At 43.8% G+C, this 23215-nt stretch overlaps 2 protein-coding genes across 4 annotated transcripts in view; both read right to left on the reverse strand.

Moving 5' to 3' along the window:
* NFRKB (nuclear factor related to kappaB binding protein) overlaps positions 1-1562 on the reverse strand; it is a 40854-nt gene extending 39292 nt beyond the window's left edge. For 2 of the 3 annotated variants that reach the window (XM_034666079.1, XM_034666077.1), the window contains exons 1-2: positions 1448-1561; positions 306-388 (exon numbers count right to left, since the gene is read on the reverse strand). The gene's annotated coding sequence lies outside the window, so the exon portion shown is untranslated. Of the gene's footprint in view, positions 1-305; positions 389-1447 lie in introns of all 3 variants that reach the window. The other variant, XM_034666078.1, reaches the window with a different exon arrangement.
* A 1375-nt stretch (positions 1563-2937) lies between these two features.
* The window catches only part of PRDM10 (PR/SET domain 10), a 93433-nt gene continuing 73155 nt past the window's right edge, over positions 2938-23215 (reverse strand). The window contains exons 14-22 of the mRNA XM_002912687.4: positions 20522-20701; positions 19493-19603; positions 18350-18550; positions 17545-17688; positions 16994-17164; positions 15613-15753; positions 12713-12884; positions 8641-8744; positions 2938-5895 (exon numbers count right to left, since the gene is read on the reverse strand). Of these exons, the coding sequence (XP_002912733.1) occupies positions 5695-5895; positions 8641-8744; positions 12713-12884; positions 15613-15753; positions 16994-17164; positions 17545-17688; positions 18350-18550; positions 19493-19603; positions 20522-20701 (1425 nt within the window). The 3' untranslated portion in view covers positions 2938-5694. The remainder of the gene's footprint in view (positions 5896-8640; positions 8745-12712; positions 12885-15612; positions 15754-16993; positions 17165-17544; positions 17689-18349; positions 18551-19492; positions 19604-20521; positions 20702-23215) is intronic.

The raw sequence follows: 23215 nt of genomic DNA on the forward strand, positions 1-23215 counted from the left end.
TCCCACTGCTCCTCCCACTTGTGTTCTCTCTCTCAAATAAATGAACAAATCTTTAAAAAAAAGTCTTCAGAAAGCATCTTGTTCGGGTAATAGCTAGAATCAGCTGTACAGGATTGAACAAAACTAACAGGACCACACGGAGCATGAACTTAATCACTCTACAAACATTTGCTAAATCAATTCTATCTCCTATTCCTACCAAATGGACTAACAAGCACAATAAAATGGAAAGAAAAAAAAAACAGACTTAACAGTCAAAATGCCAAACTTCTAGCCTAATCTCAGTCACCTTAGGCAAATCTTACCTTGTAAGGTGTCAATTTCCTTATTTCTAAGACAAGGGGAGTTGTACCAGGTCCTCTGTACTGTTATTTTCAATCTTGGAATCCTACAATAAATAATTCTCCAGATGGATGACAATTTATATGACTTAATGCAGTCATATAAACATAGTAACATAATAACTTCTGACTCCAAAACTCTTAAATGATAAGAAAGCAGAGCTGTAATATTACTACTAAAATAAGCATCTTCCCACAAATTATTTCAAGTAATCGTTTAGAGATTTCGGATTTATGTAAAGATACTGCAGGAAGATCTGTGTTGGACAAAGCAGATGGTCTCCAAACAATTGTGCTCCATCACCATTCAATACATGGGGAATTACAACATCCTGAACATTCTTGGTGCCTAAATAACTGAAGCAGGTGAGAAAGCACATGGCGCATGAGTTTAACAAAACTTTAAAATAGAAAAACTGGCAGAAGCAACCTGATGCTTTAGAGCAAGGTACTCTCTACAAAACTGACACAGAACAGGATAGTTAGCTGCAAAGCCAGTGTTCTACCTGACTCTTAAGAGCATCGTCCGTTTCACAACTTGTTCACAAGTTTCTTCAACTACGATGGATGTGTAGCTAAATTTAACCTATTCGAGTGGCAACCTTTGCCCTGCTAGAATAGGATCTCAAAATACAAAAAGCAGGGAGCTGCCAGAGGACTGGAACCCCGGAAGCCAAGGATTTCTAAGTCTTGCGGCGTCCTGGACCTCCGTACTAGACCAGGAAAGTGTCTCCCAAAGGCCTTTCCTCTGCATCTGGGCTAGCCTTGCCTCCTGGACCCTCCCCAACGCAGAAACTAAACCCCGGGCTGCTTCCGGAGCAACCGTCCGCTCCAAATCCGCCGCCCCTGCAGCTAAACCCCTCCCCAGTCAACCCCGCCCTGCCCAAGGGCCGGGTACCGCCCCTCTAAACTGCACCTCTGCGCCCACGGCCCCTCCCCCACACCGTGCCTAACCCTAACCCCCACCCACCCGGCCGCCCGGCTCCCAACACGCCCGCTCCCCTGCCCCAGGCCCACAGGAGCAGCGACCCTCCGAGACCCAGCCGCTCCCTCCCTCCGCTCCCCGCTACACTTTAACCCTTTCGCCGTCCTGGGCCCGCCCTCACCTGAGCCGCAGGCTCGGGTCTCCCAACCCGCAGCGCTTCTCGGCCCGCGGGCTCCCGGACGCGCTCGCTCCCGCAAGGCGTCTCGGTGCGTGCACGCTCCGGGCTCGGGCGGCGGAAGGGGCGGGGTTGCGTGGGGCGGGGCCTTGAGGGTGCCGGGGGCGGGGCCGCGCGGGGCGGGGCCTGGGGCGGTGCGAGCCCGCGCTGATGGGTTTGGGTTGCATTTGCGCGCGGCCTGTTTGTCTCACCTGCCCTAGGAGCTTCTTCGGAAGAGTGTCTGTAGTCTTTCCCTGGCTGCGAACTGAAGCCCATGAATGAGTGAATGCAATTTTATTAGCCTGCAGAGAACATACGCTGTACCAGGCACTATGCTAAGCACTTTCTAGCCCATATCTTTGTACTACACCTGTGTGCTCTTAGACACTATTCCCATGTTACAGCTGAGAAAACTGCAGTTTCTTGAGTTTCAGAGAGGAAAACACAGACCCCGAGCCCGTGCCCCTGCGTATCCCAGTATCTTCCTCCTGTCCCTGGGCCCCTGACGTTCGGAAAGAAAGTATACACACGTTGAAGAAATACAGTTAAAATCAAACTCGATAACGTTCCTCTTGTTAAGAATCTAGGTCCCTTTCTTATTCACTGGGTCTTATTTGGAAAAGCTTCAGACTACTTAACACACAGCTTCTCCCACCAATCGTGCAGAGACGTCTCATCATCAGTTCTGGACGGATGGAAGTACATCGGGGAAGCTGGCAGGCCAAACTAATGCTCCTCTCGTTAGAAAATGGTTTCCAAAGAAAGCCCATCTTCGCTCTCCTGCTGGCTGCCCACCTGCCCTTAGTTCTTGCCTGTTAGACCATGGGGAGGCTCTTGAATTAGAAACCACCAACTAAAAGGACGGGGTTGGGGCGCCTGGGTGGCTCAGTCATTAAGCTTCTGCCTTCGGCTCAGAGCGTGATCCCAGGGTCCTGGGAGCGATGCCTGCATGAAGCCCCGCATGGAGCCCCGCATCGGGCTCCCTGCTCCTCTGGGAAGCCTGCTTCTTCCTCTCCCATTCCCCCTGCTTGTGTTCCCTCTCTCGCTGGCTGTCTCTCTTTGTCAAATAAATAAATAAAATCTTTAAAAATAATAATAATAATAAAAGGGCAGGGGACCACCATTCCACAGTTGTCAATCCTGAGTTCCCTTACATTGTGTCTCTGACCAGGCCAGCGTGAACCAGAGTCAAAAAAAAATTGGGGTGCCTGGGTGGCTCATCCGGTTAAGCTTAAGCGATTACTCTTGATTTCAGCTCAGGTCAGATTTCAGGGTTGTGAGATAGAGCCCCACCACGGCCCCGACTCAGGGAGGAGTCAGCTTGAGATTCTTTCCCTCTGCCCTTCCCCCCTCCCAGCTCATGCACCCACGTTCTAAAATAAATAAATATCTTTTTTTATAAAAAATTAACAATCTCAGTAGTTCTTGTAGCTTCACACATACAAACAAGGAAGATGTTTATTAAAAAAAATATTTATTAATTTTTACACCTGCTGAGTAGCACAAGACTATTAACACTATAACTCACTGAATGTACAATAAATGTTCACATTTAAATAAGAGGATAGGGTCAATAGTTTCAACCTGTGGGTCAGCTTTAGCATCTCATGAAGTGCTTTTTAGCCCTAGATATCTTGAGGTTTTTTTTTTGAAAGGATAACTCCAAATCAAAAAACAATTCAAGAAGAACAAAACAATAGGTTTTTCCAGAATAGGAATTTTACATGATGAAATGTCTATTTATGCGGGCACAAATCAAACAATAAAAATGTAAAATCCGTATGTAACCTACTCCAAAATTTTCACACTGCACTGATTGAAGTCTAGAGTGCCAATATGTCCTAAGATAGGCCACAATACAAACATTGGCTACATACTTTTTTTTTCCATATTGGTCTTCAGATGGCTTATAATCCACCATCTCTTCAAATCCAAGTCCTTTTGAAAATCTGTTAACTTGGAATGGACGTGCAGAATACCTGATCTTAAAGAAGTGTTGTTTGGCTTGACTGCCACCTGCATCTCTGGTTGAAAATATACAAATTAGTTTTAGATCCTTTGCTTATTCCACATATAAGTACAAAAAGAGAAAAAGAAAAAAATTTGGGTGAAAAAGAAATAGAGTCCTTCCAAACCATTTTCTTCTGTGTATTTTACAACTTGAAATAACTGGCATAAAATGAACATTCCACTCAGTGATAGTTTTCTCTTTTAATCAATAAGTTACTCCTGAAGGAAGGAGAGGTACCTTTCTGCTTCAAATTAAAAAGGACCCAATAGGGCCAAATTTAAGGTGTAAAAATTAAACTGGACCTTTACCAAAGTCTAATATTCTTCACCTAGCAAGTCTTTCTAGACTGGACACTGGGATATTTACAATCATTACATTGTGGGACTTTGGAAGCCAGAGTCTCTGTTTTGTGACTCAGGGTCAATATTTTCTATTGAAAACATCAACATTATTTCTTTGTTACCAAAGATAGAGTCCATCCCTAGTTTCTACACATTTATCAAGTAATTTTCTCAAGTTCTCTTAGTGCCCAGATTTTCAGGGATAACTAAATAAATGAGGTCTCAAAAATAAAGTGCAAAATCTACATACTAGTAAAGTTATTTCAACAGAATCATTTCTTTTTCAAAAAGGTGTCTTTACCATAAAGAAGCTACTATACTTTTTTAGTTTATAGAACCAGTTTTTACCCAGATATGTAAAAAAATAGATTAGTTAACTTCATTTGAAATTGAACTTAGGTCTTTCTGTTTGGGAGTAATAAGTTCCATCACATGATAATTACTCTAAAAATGTGTTAGTAATGTCACAAAAAGTTGTTAAAATACAAACTGATTTCTGCAATGTTTTATGTATACAATTGGAATGCACAGTAAAGAGGGAAATATTTTTTCCCCATTGAATTCATAGCCAAGAAGACAGCAAACAGGAACACATTTAAGAAAAACTATTGCTGAGGCAGATTTTTTTTCCTCCCAAATGACAGTATAAGATGCATAAAGACTGGATTTCTTCCACATCCCTTATAATTACCTTGACATATAAATGGTCCCCACATTCTTATTCTAAGTTGGTCATCTTTCCAAAAGGTCCAGGTGAGTTACAATATGTATAAGTTAAAAGTGTTAAAAAAATAAGGAGGGCCACCTTTCCATCCAACCTGAAAGAATGTTCATTTTAAGACAGCATGAGAAGAACTAAAATACACTGAAGATGTGATAGTCAAATGTACACCTGATAAGAACAAGGAATTTATCCTGTACCAATGAATGGTAAATGGATCCTGCAAGGCAGGACAAGGTTTCAGTGCTTTTCACTTTATCGCTATGTAATTATCTTAGTAATTTTTCTGGGTACCAAGACCTCAAACACCTCCTTCTTAATACACCACAACCAGAGAATGGGAGGCAAAGCTTTAATGTAGGAGTTTAAATTCTGCTGACATCAAACAAACCTCTTCTCTTACAGGGAGTCTACCGTTGTGGGGTAATAAAGTAAGATCTATCAGAACACGAGGTTTTGGCCTCAGTGGCTGAAGGCCAGCATCTGTGCAAAGTACTACCAATAGTAGCCCGACAACAGTTTTCCCAAAGAGGCAAGTTGTTGTTGTGGTTGTTTTAAATCAGCAATAAGAAAAATCTAGACGACGGTTTTTCCTTCAGAACATCACTGTCAAACCTCTGTTTCATCATCTTTATTTTCGTATTCAATAGGCTCCCCTTGTTAAATTACTGAAAATGCAAAATCAGAAGATGAAACAGTTCTGTCCGAATAAAATGCCCCTCTCCTTCAGTACCGTGGCTTGGAATGAAGAAGTCCAGTGGCCATGGACTTGGCACATCCTTTCTCCACCTTTGGTACAAACGTGATACACCACCTAGTATTTCCACAAAGGAAAAGTAAGGCCTATCAATGTATAAAAAACCAACTCAAGAGTAAGGCGAAGTTTCTCCACCTTGAAACGCACTTTCCCCTGAAAGATCTCCATTCCATGGCAGGAGCTCCTAGGGTTTGAAGAGTCAATTTGGTAAAGATGACCTTGATAAAAGGAGCCCCAGTGTGCGTAGAGTGTCAAAACCGTGGTTTCCAAATTCTTGAGTGAATGATAAATCTTAAAAAAAGAGTTCCAAGTGTTGGAAGCTTTCAGACTTATGGATGAGAAAAGACATGATGTGACTGCTGGATTCAAGCTCAAGGGTAGAAGTTAAGGTTTGGTGATATGCACTTCGCTGCTCCCATTCCCGTTGGTGGTGGTTGTGATGATGTACTGTGTGGGCTGCTGTTGGCTGGTGGTCTGGGGGTCCAAGTCACTGTGTGTAGCTGGCTGAACCTGGACTCCCGCGGAGAGAGCGGAACCTTGCTTTTCTTCCAATTCTGGTTGACTTTCTGATAACACATAATGACCCTAGAATAAAAAAAGATCTTAGAAATCTGAAGTCTAAAGGAGTGGGGGAGGTTCTTGGTGGAGAGAGAAAGAAGGAATATGAAAGGAAATGTTACAAGGTGACACCAAAGTAGGCAACTATGTGAGTACCTTAGAGGGGATGGATCAGAGCAAGAGACTACAAAGGTAATTTAAGGGACCACATTCAGTGTTCTACCAAATGACCTAGTCAAACGCTTCAGATACAGAAATTCGCATGACAATAGTGACCTCTGTGGCAAAAGAAATGCGGGCTATTGTACCGCTCCTAAGAATTTAGATAGTCATAAAATAAGATTGCTGTCAATTAATATTTAAGAGTAATACAGGGGCGCCTGGGTGGCATAGCGGTTAAGCGTCTGCCTTCGGCTCAGGGCGTGATCCCAGCGTTGTGGGATCGAGCCCCACATCAGGCTCTTCTGCTATGAGCCTGCTTCTTCCTCTCCCACTCCCCCTGCTTGTGTTCCCTCTCTCACTGGCTGTCTCTATCTCTGTCGAATAAAAAAAATAAAATTAAATAAAATTAAAAAAATAATAAAGTTAAAATTTAAAAAAAAAAAAAAGAGTAATACAAACTAGATCACAGAAGAGATAAAGTTTCCTTAAAGAGGCAGAATGGCTCCCAAGACAGGGAGTCAAGATCAGTAGCTCCTAGACTTCAGAATTTCATAGACCAGCAAATTAAAAGTATTAATAAGTATTGCCAAATTTTATTTTGCCAAGTAACGTCATTTTTAAGATGCTACTGTCACATGCAAGAAATTTTAACACTCAAAAGTATAAGAAGAATACAACCTTAGAATAAAGTCCCTCACATTGAATCCATTTAGCTTTATGAAAACAGGCATTGTCATTATTTTTCCTCTGATCATGAAAACTTCACAGACCTGGAGCTAGCTATCTCCTTAAGTTAATGTTTTTAAAGAAAGAATATGTCCCTTGGCAGGGTAATCGATCTGCTAAATTGGCTAAGAAAAAAGAAGTCACAGAAGAAAACCCAGACAGTGGCCTTTCCAAGCACTGTCCAGAAAAAAAGCCATAGGCAAATACCCATGTGATTTCCCTAGGGCCATGTGCTCAGAGTCCACACTCATCAATCTCTGGTTAGGATTTGGTTTCCCATGTGGGTCTTTCTCTAGCAGAAGGAGGCTGGTTCTCAACCTAGGGTCCATGGACTACTAGGTGGTCCACAGGTAGGCTTTAGAGATTCTATGAACCCTGGAAAATGTACATTAAATTTGTGTGTGTGTGTTATGGCAGGAGGACGGGAATATCCTTGGCTATAATCAAGTTCTCAAATGAGTTCCTGGCCAAAAAAAGGTAAAGAGTCAATGGGTCCCACAGGGTGTAAAAATTTCATTGATTATGTTAACGAGACTATTCTGTTTTACATCAATTATTGTCTTCACTGACAATAGTGTTACTCTGGATTTACACCTCTCTCCTATGTCTAGTTAATGTGAGTTTGTGTGCTAAGAAATGGGTAAGCTCTCAGTATGCTCTGAGGGGGTAAAAATCAGGTTTTGAGGCCACCAGACTACCCTGCTACTCTTTGAGACCTCCTGGGAAAGAGTCTTCCCCTGGGAAATCCCGATATCCCTGCCACTTATGAGTCTTAATTTAAATTTACATTCTGTTTTCTAATTACTTAGAGGCAGGCCAGAACAAACCAGTGAAGATAAAAACAGAGGAGCAGATACAATCAACAATGACCTGCCTAATCTAAATATAACAAGATAATTCATGACAATGTCCCCCCTCCAAGGGGAGGGGAGTATGTTGAATGTTTAAAATAACTTAAAAGAGCTCCATAACAGGGGCACCTGGGTGGCTCAGTCGTTTGTTCGTTAAGAGTCTGCCTTTGGCTCAGAGTGTGATCCCAGAGTCCTGGGATCGAGCCCCACATCGGGCTCCTGCTCCGCTGGGAGCCTGCTTCTTCCTCTCCCACTCCCCCTGGCTGTGTTCCCGCTCTCGCTGGCTGTCTCTCTCTCTGTCAAATACATAAATAAAATCTTTAAAAAAAAAAAAAAAAAGAGCTCCATAACCGATTCATTCTATTAACCTCTCCCAACTCAGTTGAGGACAAATAGTCATGAATATTTTCCACAAAGCACATAGAAAGGTGATCGATTATGAATCTGCACATATATGGATCTAGGAGGTTCATTATAGTTCTTAACTGTGTAGATATTTATTGACCATTTGCTATAGCCTAGCCTCCTGTATAAGGCAGTGAGAACAAAGAGATAAAGACCAAGACCCAACTTTCAAGGAATTCATTGTCTGCTGGGAAAAGATAGACAGTAAACCAGTAGTTAAAATAAACTTATAGGGGCGCCTGGGTGGCTCAGCTGGATAAGCATCTGCCTTTGGCTCAGGTCATGATCCCAGGGTTCCGGGATCGAGTCCTGCATCAGGCTCCCTGCTCAGCAGGGAGTCTGTTTCTCCCTCTGCCCCTCCCCCTCCCCCCTGCTCATGCTTTCTCTCGCTGACAAATAAATAAAATAAAATCTTTTGAAAGAAAGAAAGAAAGAAAGAAAGAAAGAAAGAAAGAAAGAGAAAGAAAATAAACTATAATAAGGGTTATAATATAGCTCCACAAGGAGTTATAGGAGAACAGAAGAGGTACTTCTAACTCAGATAAGGAAAGCTGAGCAGTAGGAAACAGAGGGAGGGGAGAGTGGTGTAGTAGGATGGAGGGGAAGCCCTCCTGGGCAGGTCACTTACCGGCGTAACGGCCTTAACTTGGCCAGTGGTGACAGGAGTGGCCACACCACTGTCTGTAATCACAAACTGACCTGGGGGAAGTGTCATCATTTGAATCTCCGATGCTGAAAAATAGGAAATATCCATACTTCAGTGGTCTCAGATTTTAATACAAGTTGTAGAAACAAATACCTAACCAGCGGCCACATTCCTCACTGAGACATTTTCCATAGATTTGCTTGCCATAAGAGTCTATCATGATATGATTTCTTAATACTCTGATAAAAATGATCAGAGGAAGTTAGCATAGAATTATCAAATATCAAAAATAATCAATGGGGCACCTGGGTGGCACGGCGGTTAAGCGTCTGCCTTTGGCTTAGGGCGTGATCCCGGCGTTATGGGATCGAGCCCCGCATCAGGCTCCTCCACTGGAAGCCTGCTTCTTCCTCTCCCACTCCCCCTGCTTGTGTTCCCTCTCTCGCTGGCTGTCTCTTTCTCTGTCGCATAAATAAATAAAATCTTAAAAATAAATAAATAAATAAAATAATCAATGCATCTCCCCCAAATGTGGCTTCTGAATATCCATAAGACAAATACTCAATAATTTCTTAAAACCTTGAAATGTTACAAAGGTTTACCTATTAGCTCAATATTTTTACCTTTTATATTCCGATTTGAATCACTGACAAATGTACCCACTGTTGCCTACTAATCACAATGCAATCTAACTTGAATTTTATTTCACCAGCAGTGTTATTAAAGCAAATTAAAAACAAAGTTCATCCTAGCATCCAGTTCATAGTCTTTATATAATATTTTCTTCTAAAAGGAGCCAGTGCTTGAGGCTTCTGATTCCAGAGCTGATATAGGAAATGTTATAAGATGAACCTAGATCACAAGAGAAGCTGGGATCATACCAGCATGCAAGATGCTATAAGAGACTACGGGGTCATGTAGAAAAGACACAGGGGCCAGTGTGAAGATGCTCCCATTGGCCAACGATGGGATAATCTGAGCATCAATAAGGGTAACAACTGCAATGGTTTGAAATGTATTTACTGTGTTGAAATTCATGAGAATACAACAATAGTAAGACACACATGCATACCCCTCATTGGTCACCTTGGATAATACTAGGAAAGAACTCATTATTTTGAAAACTGGTAAATAAAAGAGATGAACTGGGTATTTAAAGCCTTTATCCTGCCTTTCTGTGCAAACTGCACCTCAGAGTAACCGGTTAGTTAAGGTAAAAAATTTTTCTTTACAGAAGTTTTCTAGGGGCACCTGGCTGGCCCAGCCGGTGGAGTGCATGACTCTTGATCTTGGGGTTTTGAGCTTGAGCCCCATGTTGGGTGTAGAGATCACTTAAAAATAAAATCTTAAAAAAAAAAAGACATTTTCTAGCTGATTAGTAAGTAAAGGATGATGGAATCAGAATATGACAACTTTGCAGTCCCTAATGAAACAGTAGAGCAAAGGGAGAAGACAGACAACCAAACATTGTGTGCGTCCTGATGGAAGTACACACCACCAGCCAGGAGTGTCTTGGGGGAAAAAACTGAACCCGAATTTGATCAAGGCTCCAGTCTACAGGAAATAAAAGGGACAGAAGAAAGCATCCTAAATGATAATACAGGAATGATAACAGCAAAATTCAAAACGTGAGAAATTCTACAGAACAAATGGCCCAATTTCTTCAACACATAAATTGCAATATAAAAGAGAGAGAATAAATATGTTTAAAAAAAAAAAACCCTCAAAGGCCACCTAGTTGGTGGAGCATGTGAATCTTGATCTTGGGGTCATGGGTTTGAGCCCCACATTGGGTGTAGAGATTACTTAAAAAAATAGAATCTTTAAAAAAACCCTCAAAATACACAACCAATTGCAATGCATGAGCCTTATTTGGAACTCAATTTGAACAAACCAACCATTAAAAAAAAATTTATGAGGGGCGCCTGGGTGGCTCAATCAGCTAAGTGACTGCCTTCAGCTTAGGTCATGATCCTGAGTCCCGGGATCAAGCCCTGCACTTGGCTCCCTGCTCAGCGGGGTGTCTGCTTCTCCCTCTCCCTCTGCCCCTCCCCTGCTTGTGCTCTCTCTGTCAAATAAATAAATAAAATCTTTTTTAAAAAATTATGAGATAATCACAGAAATACGAACAGTGGATATTTGATTAAAGAATTACTGTCATTTATTTTTAGGTTTGATTAACAGTACTGGAGTTGTGTTTTATTTATTTTTTTTATTTTTAAGATTTTATTTATTTATTTGACAGAGAGACAGCCAGTGAGAGAGAGAACACAAGCAGGGGGAGTGGGGGAGGAAGAAGAAGGCTCCCAGCAGAGGAGCCTGACGTGGGGCTCGATCCCAGGACTCTGGGATCATGCCCTGAGCCGAAGGCAGACGCTTAACGACTGAGCCACCCAGGCGCCCCTGGAGTTGTGTTTTAAAAAATATTTATGTGGGCACCTAGGTGGCTCAGTCAGTTGAATGTGGGACTTTTGGTTTTGGCTCAGGTCATGATCTCAGGGTCATGTGATCAAGCCCTGCATCGGGCTCCACGCTCAGTGAGGAATCTGCTTGAGAGTCTCTCTCTGCCCCTCTCCCCACCCCAGCCCCACCAGTGCTCTAAATAAATAGATAGATAAATAAATAAATAAAATCTTTTAAAAAATATGTATAGATGAAATAATATGGATTATTGTACAGTTGGGGATTGGAAGAGAATGACGGGAGTACAGATGAGACAAGACTGGCCCTGAGTTGAAAACTGAAGTTAGATAATTGGTACAAAAGCATTCATTATACTGTTCTATTTTTGTGTATTTTAAATGTTTTCCCTAATAACTTCAATTCCAGACTCTTTTCTTCAGGTTTTCTATTATTACCATGGCAATCTGCATCATCCCACATTTCTTTCACAGGAATTAAACTTACTATTAATGTCTACTTACTAGGGTTCTCCTGGTATTTACCATGAGTAGGAGTCTTTCCCCGACTAGAAACAAGACTTGGCCCTCATTGAGACCACCAATACTTAAGAGAATATATTGTAAAAATAGCAAGGAGGTAGAGTTTGAGCCTGATTCCATACCGAATCCACATAACATGGCCAAAGATCAAGGACAATGGAGACAAACTCAAAGAAATCAACAGAAGGAAGACCATCACTGGTCTTCCTAACTTCTCAGCCCCTGCTGCTCCTAGTTGCAACTACTGAGGTCTACCTATTCCTCCGTTCCAGATTTCCCACCATAAAGATCTCATGCTTTCCATCTCATATCCAAGGCTGCCATCTCCACCCAAACTGTTAACCATTAGGACCTTCGGCAGTCAGCCTTTCACTGCTCCTGCAGCACCAATCTCAGGGTTTTGAAAGCCAACTACTCATATATCTCTCTCTACCTGATAATGATCTCTTTGAGCCAAAGACTATCTTATAAGGAGAGCCACACTGTGGGGTGCTTTGGAATGTAAACGCTGAAGCCAGACTGATTGAGTTTCAATCCTCTAGTTACTAGCTGTGTTCCTTGGGCAAGTTCCTCTGTGTCTGAGTTAACCTATCCGTAAAGTGCAAATAACAATTGTACTCATATGTTGTTGTGACTACTGCAGGTAGTATATATGTGGTTTAGAATCATTCCTGGCACCTAGTGGGAGCTTAATGAAAGCTGGCTAACATTATTACAGTGTGGAGTTACTGATATGAATGTCAATGTTAGTTTTTCGTATACCCCGGGTCCAGCACATCCTCTGATACAAAGACTCTATTCAATAAATGTTGGTGGAAGAGATGAATCACCACCATCGACATACTCTAGATCCTTCTATTCTGCTATTTAGTCCATTTGCCTACACTTCCCTGGCAGTATTCCTGATGTCTCTGAAATGGGTGGCTCTCTGAGATCAGAACGCTGGCCTGCATTTGGTCATGAAACTCATTCAAGGATGCGCACTACAGAGTGTAGAAAATGGCCAATGATACTTTAATCCAGAAAATTTATTCTAAAGCTGATGAAGTTAGGGCCCATGAGTGTAGATTCCCCAGCCATGAGCTAGAGCACCATCCCCGTTTCCGACTTACAGTAGCCACGGAAGGAATTCCAAGCGTTCGGTAGGTAGGTGTGCTGTACAGAGGAACCCTGCTGCTGCTGCTGGAGAGCCTGGCCTGGCGTGGAGGCTCCGCCCTGTATATGGGAGGGGCTGAGCCCTTGCTGGGACTGCTGGGAGGCAGGGCTCAAGGGCTGCCCAGCTACCTGGAGAGAAAGACAAGGCAGGAGTAGAAAACTGATCACTTCCAATATAGTTAAGACTCACAAATAACTGAAGAAAGTAAATCTGGCTGACGTGAATTATAACACTGAAAGTATTGCTGCTAAAATAATACTATTTTAAATAAGAACAGGATTAATGAAAAGGAATCATAACTATCAAATCCTAATTCATTTTCAAAGGATTGTCTACAAGAATATCCAAAAAAATTAATTTCACTAAGCTCATTAGAAAGATAAATGAAAGTCTAATTATCTTCATTACAGAAGATTGAAACAATTGAGAAGCTCAAGAACTTGCCTATGTCACAGAGCGAGTCTGTAACACAAATTGAAGTAGAACCCAGAAATCCTAATTTCCATTGAGTCCACTGGGAAGTCCCACCCAGGTAGTGGACATAAACACAGGTGGACAGGCAGACATCCACCGAGAGCCTTACTCCTGTCCACGGCATAGAGCCCAAGCCCCACAGTTGGCCATTCAAGCCCTCCACACTCCAGCTCCAAACTACCTTCCCAGCGTTTCTCCCAAACATCATTTCCTGTTAGTAACCTAAACGGTTCTCCATAAATATACCACTTTCCCACCTCTGCACCTTTACTCACAACGCGAGCATATTCAGTTCATAATGCCTCCCCCAACTTCCATGTCAAAATCATACCCCTCCTTCAAGACCTAATTCAGAAACCACTTCCACAGAAATATCCTTGATTCCCTGCCAAACATAATCTTTCCCTCTTCTGAAAGCCCGTAACTTATCTGTATCGCCACATCATCCTTAGACCCGGGCAAGACCCATCCTCAGACCACGGCCCTGGAATATGGGTCCCCTTCTAGGCAACACTTGGGAACTGGAGTCCCCCATTCCCTGTGGAAACAGCCCTGCACCCACTTCCAGGGCCTGCACAAGTCTCTTCCCCGGGTCTGTCATCTTGCAGGGGTCCTATCTTTTGGATGTGGGCTCCTCTAATGGTATTTGGGCACATGGGACCAAGGGGGTGGCCATGGGATCACCTTTGCAGGGATGTGGAGGGAGCTGAGATACGTGGGTCGGGTTGTCCATGTGGGTACAGAAGGCCCTGTGAGGTGCAGGATGGAGGCTGGGTGAGAAGAAATAGGGAGCAGTCTTGGGGCAGGCTGTCGCTGTGCCCCCACCTCCTGAGAAGAAGTCCCTCCAGCCTAGAGGTCGTTTGAGAAACTTAGAAGTGTGATGCCCATGGGGGTGGGAAAGATGGGCCCCTTGTGGACAGAGGTGAGTGTCTGGGACTAGAAGAAGTGAGAGAAACCTCACAACCGCTGAACCTCACCCTAGAAGGAGGGGAGGGGCCATAGATGGCAAGCAGCAGAGCCTCCCATCCCCAACCCCCCCGCCCCCAGTAAACAGGAAGGCAGAGAAAGTGCATGTTTATCCTATGGATTTCCACAGCAGTCCCGAGGGCACAGCGCCAGCAAGGGAGGGAGAAATCCTTTCTCTCCCTTCTTCGCGCCCCAGCCTGGCAGCTGCCAGTGCCACCCATGTGTTTGGCAGGAAGGCAAGTAAGTGATTTCAAGTTGGCACTATCCATGTTATTTAGTATCAGTTGTTACTTAGCATATATTTTTCAATTTTGTTATTATGAAAATGTATGTGTCAAGCAGGAAGATAGAACATATATATATTTTTAAGTTTTTATTTAAATTCCAGTTAGTTGGGGCGCCTGGGTGGCTCAGTCAGTTAAGCGTCTGACTCTTGATTTCAGTTCAGGTCGTGATCTCAGGGTGATGAGATCGAGCCCCCTGTCAGGCTCCCCGCTCAGGGGGGAGTCTGCTTCTCCCTCTCCTTCTGCTCCTCTCCCTGCTCATGCTTGCTCTCTCTCTCACAAATAAAATCTTTTTTAAAAAAAGAGAGTCTGTTTCTTAGTTTGCCCCTCTCTTTTTTTTTTCTCCTTTGCTCATTTGTTTTGATTCTTAAATTCCACATATGAGTGAAATCATATGGTATCTGTCTTTTTCTGACAGACTTATTTCACTTAACATAATAGTCTCTAGCTCCATCCATGTCATTGCAAAGAACATAGTTTATTTAAGTTTGTTAGCTTGATTTGAAACCTTTAACCACCTAGACACATGGCATGCAGGCTTTCATTTGTATTCTTGTTCCGGAACCTGTGAATATCAGAGGTGGGCCTATATGTAACCTTTCTGGTTCAGATACCTTTGCCTCATATCCTGTTTACTCCTATATACATGTTATATCCCTACTAGACTCCAAGGTCCTTGAGGGCAAGACCTAAAAAAGTTTCATGCAAAGGGTGAGATTTTTATAAGTATTTTTTGAATGGATGTAGCTACGTTGTCTTAGTAACAGCCTCTGTCATACAAACACAATAACACGCCACAAAGTCACTGCTCCAAAATTCAAGGAACAACTTAGCAACTGCATGCTGTCAGAGAGCCATTTAGAATAGGAAGCAAAAGCCAAGGCTGTCCCTAGGACATAAGATCGCAGGGCTCCTTTTGCTTGGTGGAAGCTCATCACTTAATGCAAGTGTGCCCGTGATGCCAGTAGAGAATCTGGAGGCAAAGGTAGGATCTTTAATGAAGGCCCAAAAACAAACGGTATCATTTCAATAGTCAAGGTGACTAGGTCTGAAGATAACGTCTCTTCGCTCTTACGAACGTGCCAGGGTCCCCAAGACCACGTTGCCCTCGGTGAACAGTCGGAGAACCTACCTGGGATGATGTGGGGGTGGCGGAAGTGGGCTCTGTCACTTGGATATGCTGCACCTGGATGGCATGCTGGGTGTAGGTCTGAGGGTCGTGGAGTTGGCCAACGTCCACAGTGGACTGCTGAGACTGGTGTGGGGAAGTGGCCTGAAGGGCAGGAAGACCAAACGCATACTGATTACAGGGAAGGGAAATCCTGCCAGAGAAAATGTTCAGCTGAAACAATATCCCAGCAGAAGGGCAGACGGAACTTCGCATCCAGGGTTTCGCTCCCTGAGAGCCCACACCTAAGCCAAGCTGGTAAACATTAGCAAAGATCATTTTTAAAGTTGTGCTTATAAAACATAAACCACTAGTGCTATTTTATTCTGAAAGAGAAGGACAGAAAGGAAATATAGCTCCTCATAATAAGCTGAATGAGCAACTCTCAGGAGTCCAAAGTCCTTTTCCCTTAAGTTTCAATTAAATTTAATGCCCTACCCTTGATAGGTTAAAAGAGATCAAAGAAGAGAATTTGCTTTCAGCTACTGACCCACTAGAAGAGTGGTTCCCAATCTTTTTATGTACCCCAGACATCTCTGAAAATCTAGTCCCTTCTTCCAGAATAATGTACTTATACATCACACTTTACAGGCAATTTCAGGGATTCATAGGTTCCCCTAAAGTCTGAAGTTAAAAGAAACGTCCCATAAGAAAAACAAGATAAAGAACAGTCAATGACAGTAGCAACTCCTCACTTCCCCGCTCTGGTATTAGTCCTAAATTTTCCTATTTTCCTAAATTTTCAGACCAATTTATTTCAAAGCAACAGGTTTGATCATTTGTGCCTCGAATACACTTCGTCAGCGTAATTAAATGAAAGGATAGTTCTGGGAGGATTTCTTCTTTTAGCTCCCTAATCAGTGAGAATGAGCTACCAATTATCTGGCAGAAGGAACGTAGTTATACCTCTGTACTAATAACGTGCTGACTGATACTCAAAACTTCAAATTATTCTTTACAACCTCCCTTTCGATGCCCAAGTAGGGACATACCAAACTGGTTCCCCACCAAGTACTCAAGTTTGGTGCTCAACGATTCAGAAGAGGCTCTGAAAGTGTTCACGTAGGCCCGTCCCGCAGTAGCACAGGACAACGGCATACATGGCGGCTGAAACCCCTAGACTGTTCTTGAGAGAAATCTCTTACACTGCTAAGTCCAGAGCCCGATACAGCCAGGGGCCAGGGGAGTTCTACAAAAGCTTTAGACTCGGACCTTACATGGGAAGCACAGGACGTGGGGTCCAGCTCTAGCTCTGAGAACTGGGTGCTTTTGTTGACCGCCCCCCTGCCGCCATATTGGCTAGGGGCGATATGGCATTCGCAAAGGTAAAGAGAGACATGTGTACCGGAGCCACTTGCACCACTTGAAGCTGTATGTGCTGAGGCTGCTGAAGACCGGATGTCGACTGTGACACAGGAATATACTGAATTCTCTGGTAGTCCCCCTGCGACGTTCGGTAATCTGTCGTTAAGGTCTGGGACAGTTCTGTCATGGCTTGGGTTAGGAGGTCTGTTGTCTAGAGAAGTCACAAAAAACACATTAGCTGGTAACACTACTGCTTGCACAATTAGCCCTGAGGTCAGACAGGAGGAATCCAAAGGTGAGAAGATGCTGGAAGACACCTGTCTGTGTAAGCCCCGATGGAGTTACCCGAGGGGTTCTATCAATCTTGCAGCACGGGAGCCCCACTGAACATTTCTTGCTGCCCCTTCTACAGAGAGCTTTGATGAAGCATCAGCTAGGAGACCAACCATAAGCATAATGTCCTGGGTAGAAAACTGAGGGATAATGGGCTACCTTTGCAGCCAATTATATAGCAAGATAGACGTGGCTTTGGTATTGGAAGCCATATGGGCACTGAAGGGGATGAGGTGCTCTTACCAGTGACACACTTACCACCACGGTCTCCCCAGTAGCACTGTCTGTGGTTAACACAGCCGGGGTAGCACTGATCACAGCTGTCGTCAGTGGGGGATGTAAGGTGTTAGGGAGCTGGGCATACTCTGGATGCTTCTTTCGAATATGCTGTACCATCTTGGTCTGGAAAAGTATGGCAAAACCAAGACTCATTACTAGAGTTAGTTATTTGCAAATTTTCTCAAACACAAACCCGGCCAATATTCCTGGGTTTTGCCTTGAAAGAAATAAGGTGTAGTCCTAACTCTGTGCCGGCTCCTCCTGCAGCACAGGGTTTGCAAGAGAAAAAGGAAGAGGCTGAGAAGAAACTGAACAGCCATGTGACCCCACACCATCAGGCAAGGTCAGCACGCCTCACTCATGGTATCCCCTAATCCCCCCAACACCTGCAGCAATCAATCACAAGCTCCCCCCCCAAACAAGAATGACCCCTTTTTCAAGATCTATCATGTAAGTTCCTAGGAAGTGCTTCTGTAAACCTGAGCTCATAGAGCACGAGCATAAAATATTCCAATATGAGACCTTCGGCAGACCAAGGGAAAAGGAAACCAATTGGTGCTCAGGTGATGTAGGAGACACACTTAACTCTGGGGAAATTCCACATATTCTCTTCCCATTCTGGATTTATAATCCCTATTCTCAGGAAGCTTCTCCTTAGCCACCTGAACTGGAGAATACCTCTGATAGTCCCCCATCAATTCAGAAAAAGCCAATCACCATGTTCTCTCAAGAGATTCCTTAAATAATAACCTTGATTCGGATGCAGTCAGAGCCCTTCCCATACCTTGCTGCTGTACTGTTTGGAGCAGTGGGGGCAGCAGACAGGAGGGGTGGCTATGGTGCCCGTGAGCTGGGTGTGCGTGCTCAGCATGGGGTCTGGTTCTCCCGGGCCAGCTGGACGTAGTTTGCGAATGCTTGGCGGGAGCTCAGCCCCTGGATGGTTCTTCAGAATGTGGGCTTTTCGCTTGCTGGCACTTTTATAAACCTACAAATTCAAAAGCACTGTCATGAAAGCAGTATGCGATTCCAATTTCTTACTTAAAAGCAAACTCTCTAACAATTCTGTTGTTAGATGTGAGAAATGAGAAAAAGTATTCAGGTAGCCCAAAATAAAATATACTAACAGCTATATTGAAGAATATATAAAATAAGAACATAATGTAGATATGCTGGGCATCTTCCTAGAATTTATACAACTAAGACAGTAATAATAAAAATGCCCCTTACCCTGAAGCTTAAGAGGTAGATACACAGTCACAGAAAAAGGATTGTTTCAAAGGACAGTTCATCCCACTTAGCCTTTCTACGAAAGCTCTCAGATGTTTACTAGTCCTAGACGCCAAAGAATCCTCTAAAATGGCAAGTCTGAAAGTGACTAGCACCCGTAATGGTGAATCTATGCTTTACAAAGTTTCCCGGTTTTAAGCTGACACAACTACATTGTATAAGGAAACAATATTACAATGAAACAATAAATGTATATTTGGTCTTTTTGTAACTGCACCAAAATAAGGATGAAATAGTACAGTCTTCCATCACAAAACTTGTCCACGTCCTACTCAGTCTTCTAGAAATCCCAAACCTACTGTATATATTTTATAAGCAAGAAGATAAACAATTTCGCTTTAGAGCTTAGAAATTTAAAACAAATTCATCTACTAAGCTCTCGGTAAGATTCGACTTTTGTAACAAAACCCAAGGAAAAATGTTAAACACAAAGTCAACTAATGCTTAGGGAAAAAAAATCTTGGCTTAACATGAGGCTGCACTTCTAGCCCTTTCTCCTCTGAATGGAAAACTACCGAGAGACAGGGAACCATCTGTTCAGCGTAACGGTGAGATCCGAGTATATATTTATACACGCGCACAAATGGGCTCCACGCAGGGCTCCCAGGAAGGCACCCTAGTATAGAGATTTGCCCTTTACCTTATCACAATACTGACAGAAGTAATCGCGGTTGGGCTTTATGATGGGGAGAGTTAACTCCGGCACCTCCTCAATCTTCATGTCTGGGTGCCTCTTTGATAAGTGATTTACCTAAAGGAGGGGGGAAGCAAATGAGAAACAAGAAAGCCCATTACAAAGAGAAGCGAACCAAAGGCCTCTGGTCTTGACTGCTAGCAGTTGGGATCCTCTGAAGCCATGCTCCGAAACACTAAGGCATGTGGCCACACCCAGCATTTCCAGGCCCAGCTGACACCAAGCCTTAGCAGTCACAGTTCACAGGAGCTGACAGTCATTCGGCAAATGACGGAAGGGGAATTGGGTCACTGGGGATTCCATTAACACTCTCTGACTGAAAGACCTGCCATTGGAAAATGGAAAATTACACTAGCACGGACTTCATTGTTGAATTCTCCTGATGCAAAGCTGTCTTGCATTATTTAGTGCCCTAGCCTTACTGAGGACACTGAATGAGATGTAAACTCAGGTTCTAAATTTTAAATAATGCCCTTCCGCCTCTAGTGCTACCAGAACTGAAATAAAGTCAAAATGAATTGAGGGCAGTGAACTGGCTATCCTGAGGTGTCTGCTAGCCAGTCCACACATCCTGCTTTGAAGGGCTGTTCCCTTCTGTTGCTCTTTCGCATCTGGAAAAGGGAGGCGTTACAGGGAGCAACTGGGGAGAAGGAAAAACCCCACCAGAAAGGACGTTCAGGAACACAAAAGAGAAGAGGAGAATGAAATAGAAGAGCAGAGACTGAGCGGGGTAAAGCAAAAGAAAACTCGTAATGAGCAGTGATAGAGAAAGCCTTATCCCAAGAGGTCCGCAGAAACGAGCTGTGGCACCGCAGGGCAAAGGGAGACTGCGAAGAACTCCAAATTGGGCACCACGTGCTTCTGGCTTTTCCCCTAGCCCCTGACAAAATCCACTAAAAATTTCGTACGGAATACTGCACAGAAGTCATCTCCATAAACAGAGATGGGTGGGTCTGGAAGCCACTGGGCACTGACCAGCATGCCTCGTCTTCGGAAGCCCATCATGCACAGGCGACACTTGAACGTGAAGCTGTCGTAGTCCGTGGACGTGATACGAGGCTTGAACGTCTTGGAGCGGCTGATGCGGTCGGCTTTCTTGGCCTCCCTCTCGGGGTTGTGCATCCTTTGCATATGTTCCCGTAGTTTGTCTTTTCGCTATTTAGAGAGAATGTTTGAAAAGGCAGGGGAGTGGGAAGTGAGGGTAGAAAATGTTTAATGGAAGGGATTTAAAAAAAGCAATGCAAGTTACCAGTGAGCACAACCTACGAAGAGGCATCCGCGGAGCTAGAGCGCTGGAATGGACAAGGACATGGCAAACTCTGCCCACTAGCAAATACGTGTGCTCCACCGAGCCTTGGTTTTGGGGAAGAAAGAATTTACGTGTATACAGAGAAGATCAAAGGATAATGGAGTAAATTTGGTATTGAGAATTACAAGACAGGGGCGCCTGGGTGGCTCAGTTGGTTAAGCGTCTGCCTTCAGCTCAGGTCATGATCCCACGGTCCTGAGATCAAGTCCCACATCGGGCTCCCTGCTCAGTGGGAACCCTGCTTCTCCCTCTGCCTGGTGCTCNTATGAATGTTTAAATATATGCATTTAATGCTACATCAATAAATAAAAGAAGCTAAAGCCTAGTTAAAAAAAAAGAACTGGGGCGCCTGGGTGGCGCAGCGGTTGAGCGTCTGCCTTCGGCTCAGGGCGTGATCCCGGCGTTATGGGACCGAGCCCCACATCAGGCTCCTCTGCTGTGAGCCTGCTTCTTCCTCTCCCACTCCCCCGGCTTGTGTTCCCTCTCTCGCTGGCTGTCTCTATCTCTGTCGAATGAATAAATAAATTTAAAAAATCTTTAAAAAAAAAAAGAACTAAAAGACAAATTGATAATGATATATAATACTGTATTTACAAAGCCACGTGTGTGCACAGTTCCCACACATTTTAACAAAAGTTAGGATATTCTTCCAAATCCCACATAAATGTAAGTATTTCTCATCTCATGGATTCAGAAGTTCCTGTAAACAATTACATTGCCCACCATGGATGGAGCATACAGGCTAGGTCACAGGTCTTAGTTTGATGACCTAATTTAGTGATTCATGTTGATACGGGTCCATAGAGAGAAAATCAGGCAGACCCTACCCCAAGGGAAAAAAAAAAATTCAAAAAATGCCACCTCCCTCTTCAGCATGGCTCTCTTCTCTTAGACATATGATTAAACTATTATTGGTCTGATAAAGAATTTGAACCTTTCTACCAGAATAGTTCTTCCCACATTTCAGTATAAGGACTTTATTTAACCACTGCCTTTTTTCAGCACATTCATTTAACAAGTATATCTTGAGTGCCCACCGACTATTGGGAACCATTCGAAGTTCAGAGTTCAACCCTAGGAGCCTTCACCTACCTTCCTCTTCTGCTGCCATGGAGAGCATCCAGCCACTGTTTCCTCCTACCCCCCACCCGCCTCATTCCTGGAAAGCCCAGCAGAGAATTTCGTAGTCTCCCACTTTGCAGTAAAGTCTGGATTACAAACCCTGCCCTAAATAACAGTATTTCTCTTGAGTGTCTTTATTTTTTTTAAAGATTTGATTTATTTATTTGACACAGAGAGAGAGTGTGAGAGCACAAGCAGGGGGAGTGGCAGAGGGAGAGGGAGAAGCAAGCTTCCCGCTGAGCAGAAGGCAGATGCTTAACCCACTGAGCCACCCAGGCGCCCCCAACCTTTTTTTTTTTTTAAGATTTTATTTATTTATTTGAGAGAGAGAGAGAGTGCACAGGTGGGGGAGAGTCAGAGGGAGAAGGACAAGCAGAGAATCTCATCATCTCCTACTTTGCAGTAAAGTCTAGATTACAAACCCTGACCTAAATCACAGTATTTTTCTTGAGTGTCTTTCTTTTTTTTAAGATTTTATTTATTTATTTGACAGAGAGAGAGAGAAGTGAGAGAGAGAGAGAGAGAGCACACAAGCGGGGGAGAAGCAAACTCCCTGATGAGCGGGGAGCCGGATGCGGGGCCGATCCCAGGACCCGGGGATCATGACCCCTGCCAAAGGCAGATGCTCAACTGACTGAGCCACCCAGGTGCCCCCTTGTCTTTAGATAGAGTGATAAAGCTCACCACCTCAGACTTCTGTTGCGTTTCTACTTTTTTTCCCCAGCATTGGTATTCACTAATTTCCCCCTACCCATTCCCTCTAAACAGACCAACTTACTGTAACTGACTCATTACGTAAGTCCCAGAGCCTACTGCTACGACTATTACTACACCAAGCTCTGCATGCAGAGACAGACACGTTTGCTGAAGGCCAAATCTCAGCAAGGCTTTTCCATCCTAACAGCCCTAAAACCAAATCATTGCGCCCCCACTCTCTCCTCCTGCCTAAATCCTGCTTCTGGATCAGCAATGCTCCCAGACATCTAGCCTCCCAAGCTGTAAAGCCCAATTCTTCCCTGTCCACCCCTCAGCCTGGCATACAGACACAAAGTCCTACCAATTCCCTCAGATGTTTGTGTTAAATACGGGCCCTCTTCTCCATGCCCACTGCCTGGGCCTTAGTGCAGCCCAGCTGGAAAATGCCCCTGGGGTGTCTTTACTCCCCTCTCCCTCCTCCTCCTGTCCCTTTCTCTAGCAGGCTAACTCTTCCCCACCCTTCAGGAAATTCAAGTGTCACC

The sequence above is a fragment of the Ailuropoda melanoleuca genome, chromosome 8 (assembly GCF_002007445.2).
Source record: "Ailuropoda melanoleuca isolate Jingjing chromosome 8, ASM200744v2, whole genome shotgun sequence".
Classification (NCBI taxonomy): domain Eukaryota; kingdom Metazoa; phylum Chordata; class Mammalia; order Carnivora; family Ursidae; genus Ailuropoda; species Ailuropoda melanoleuca.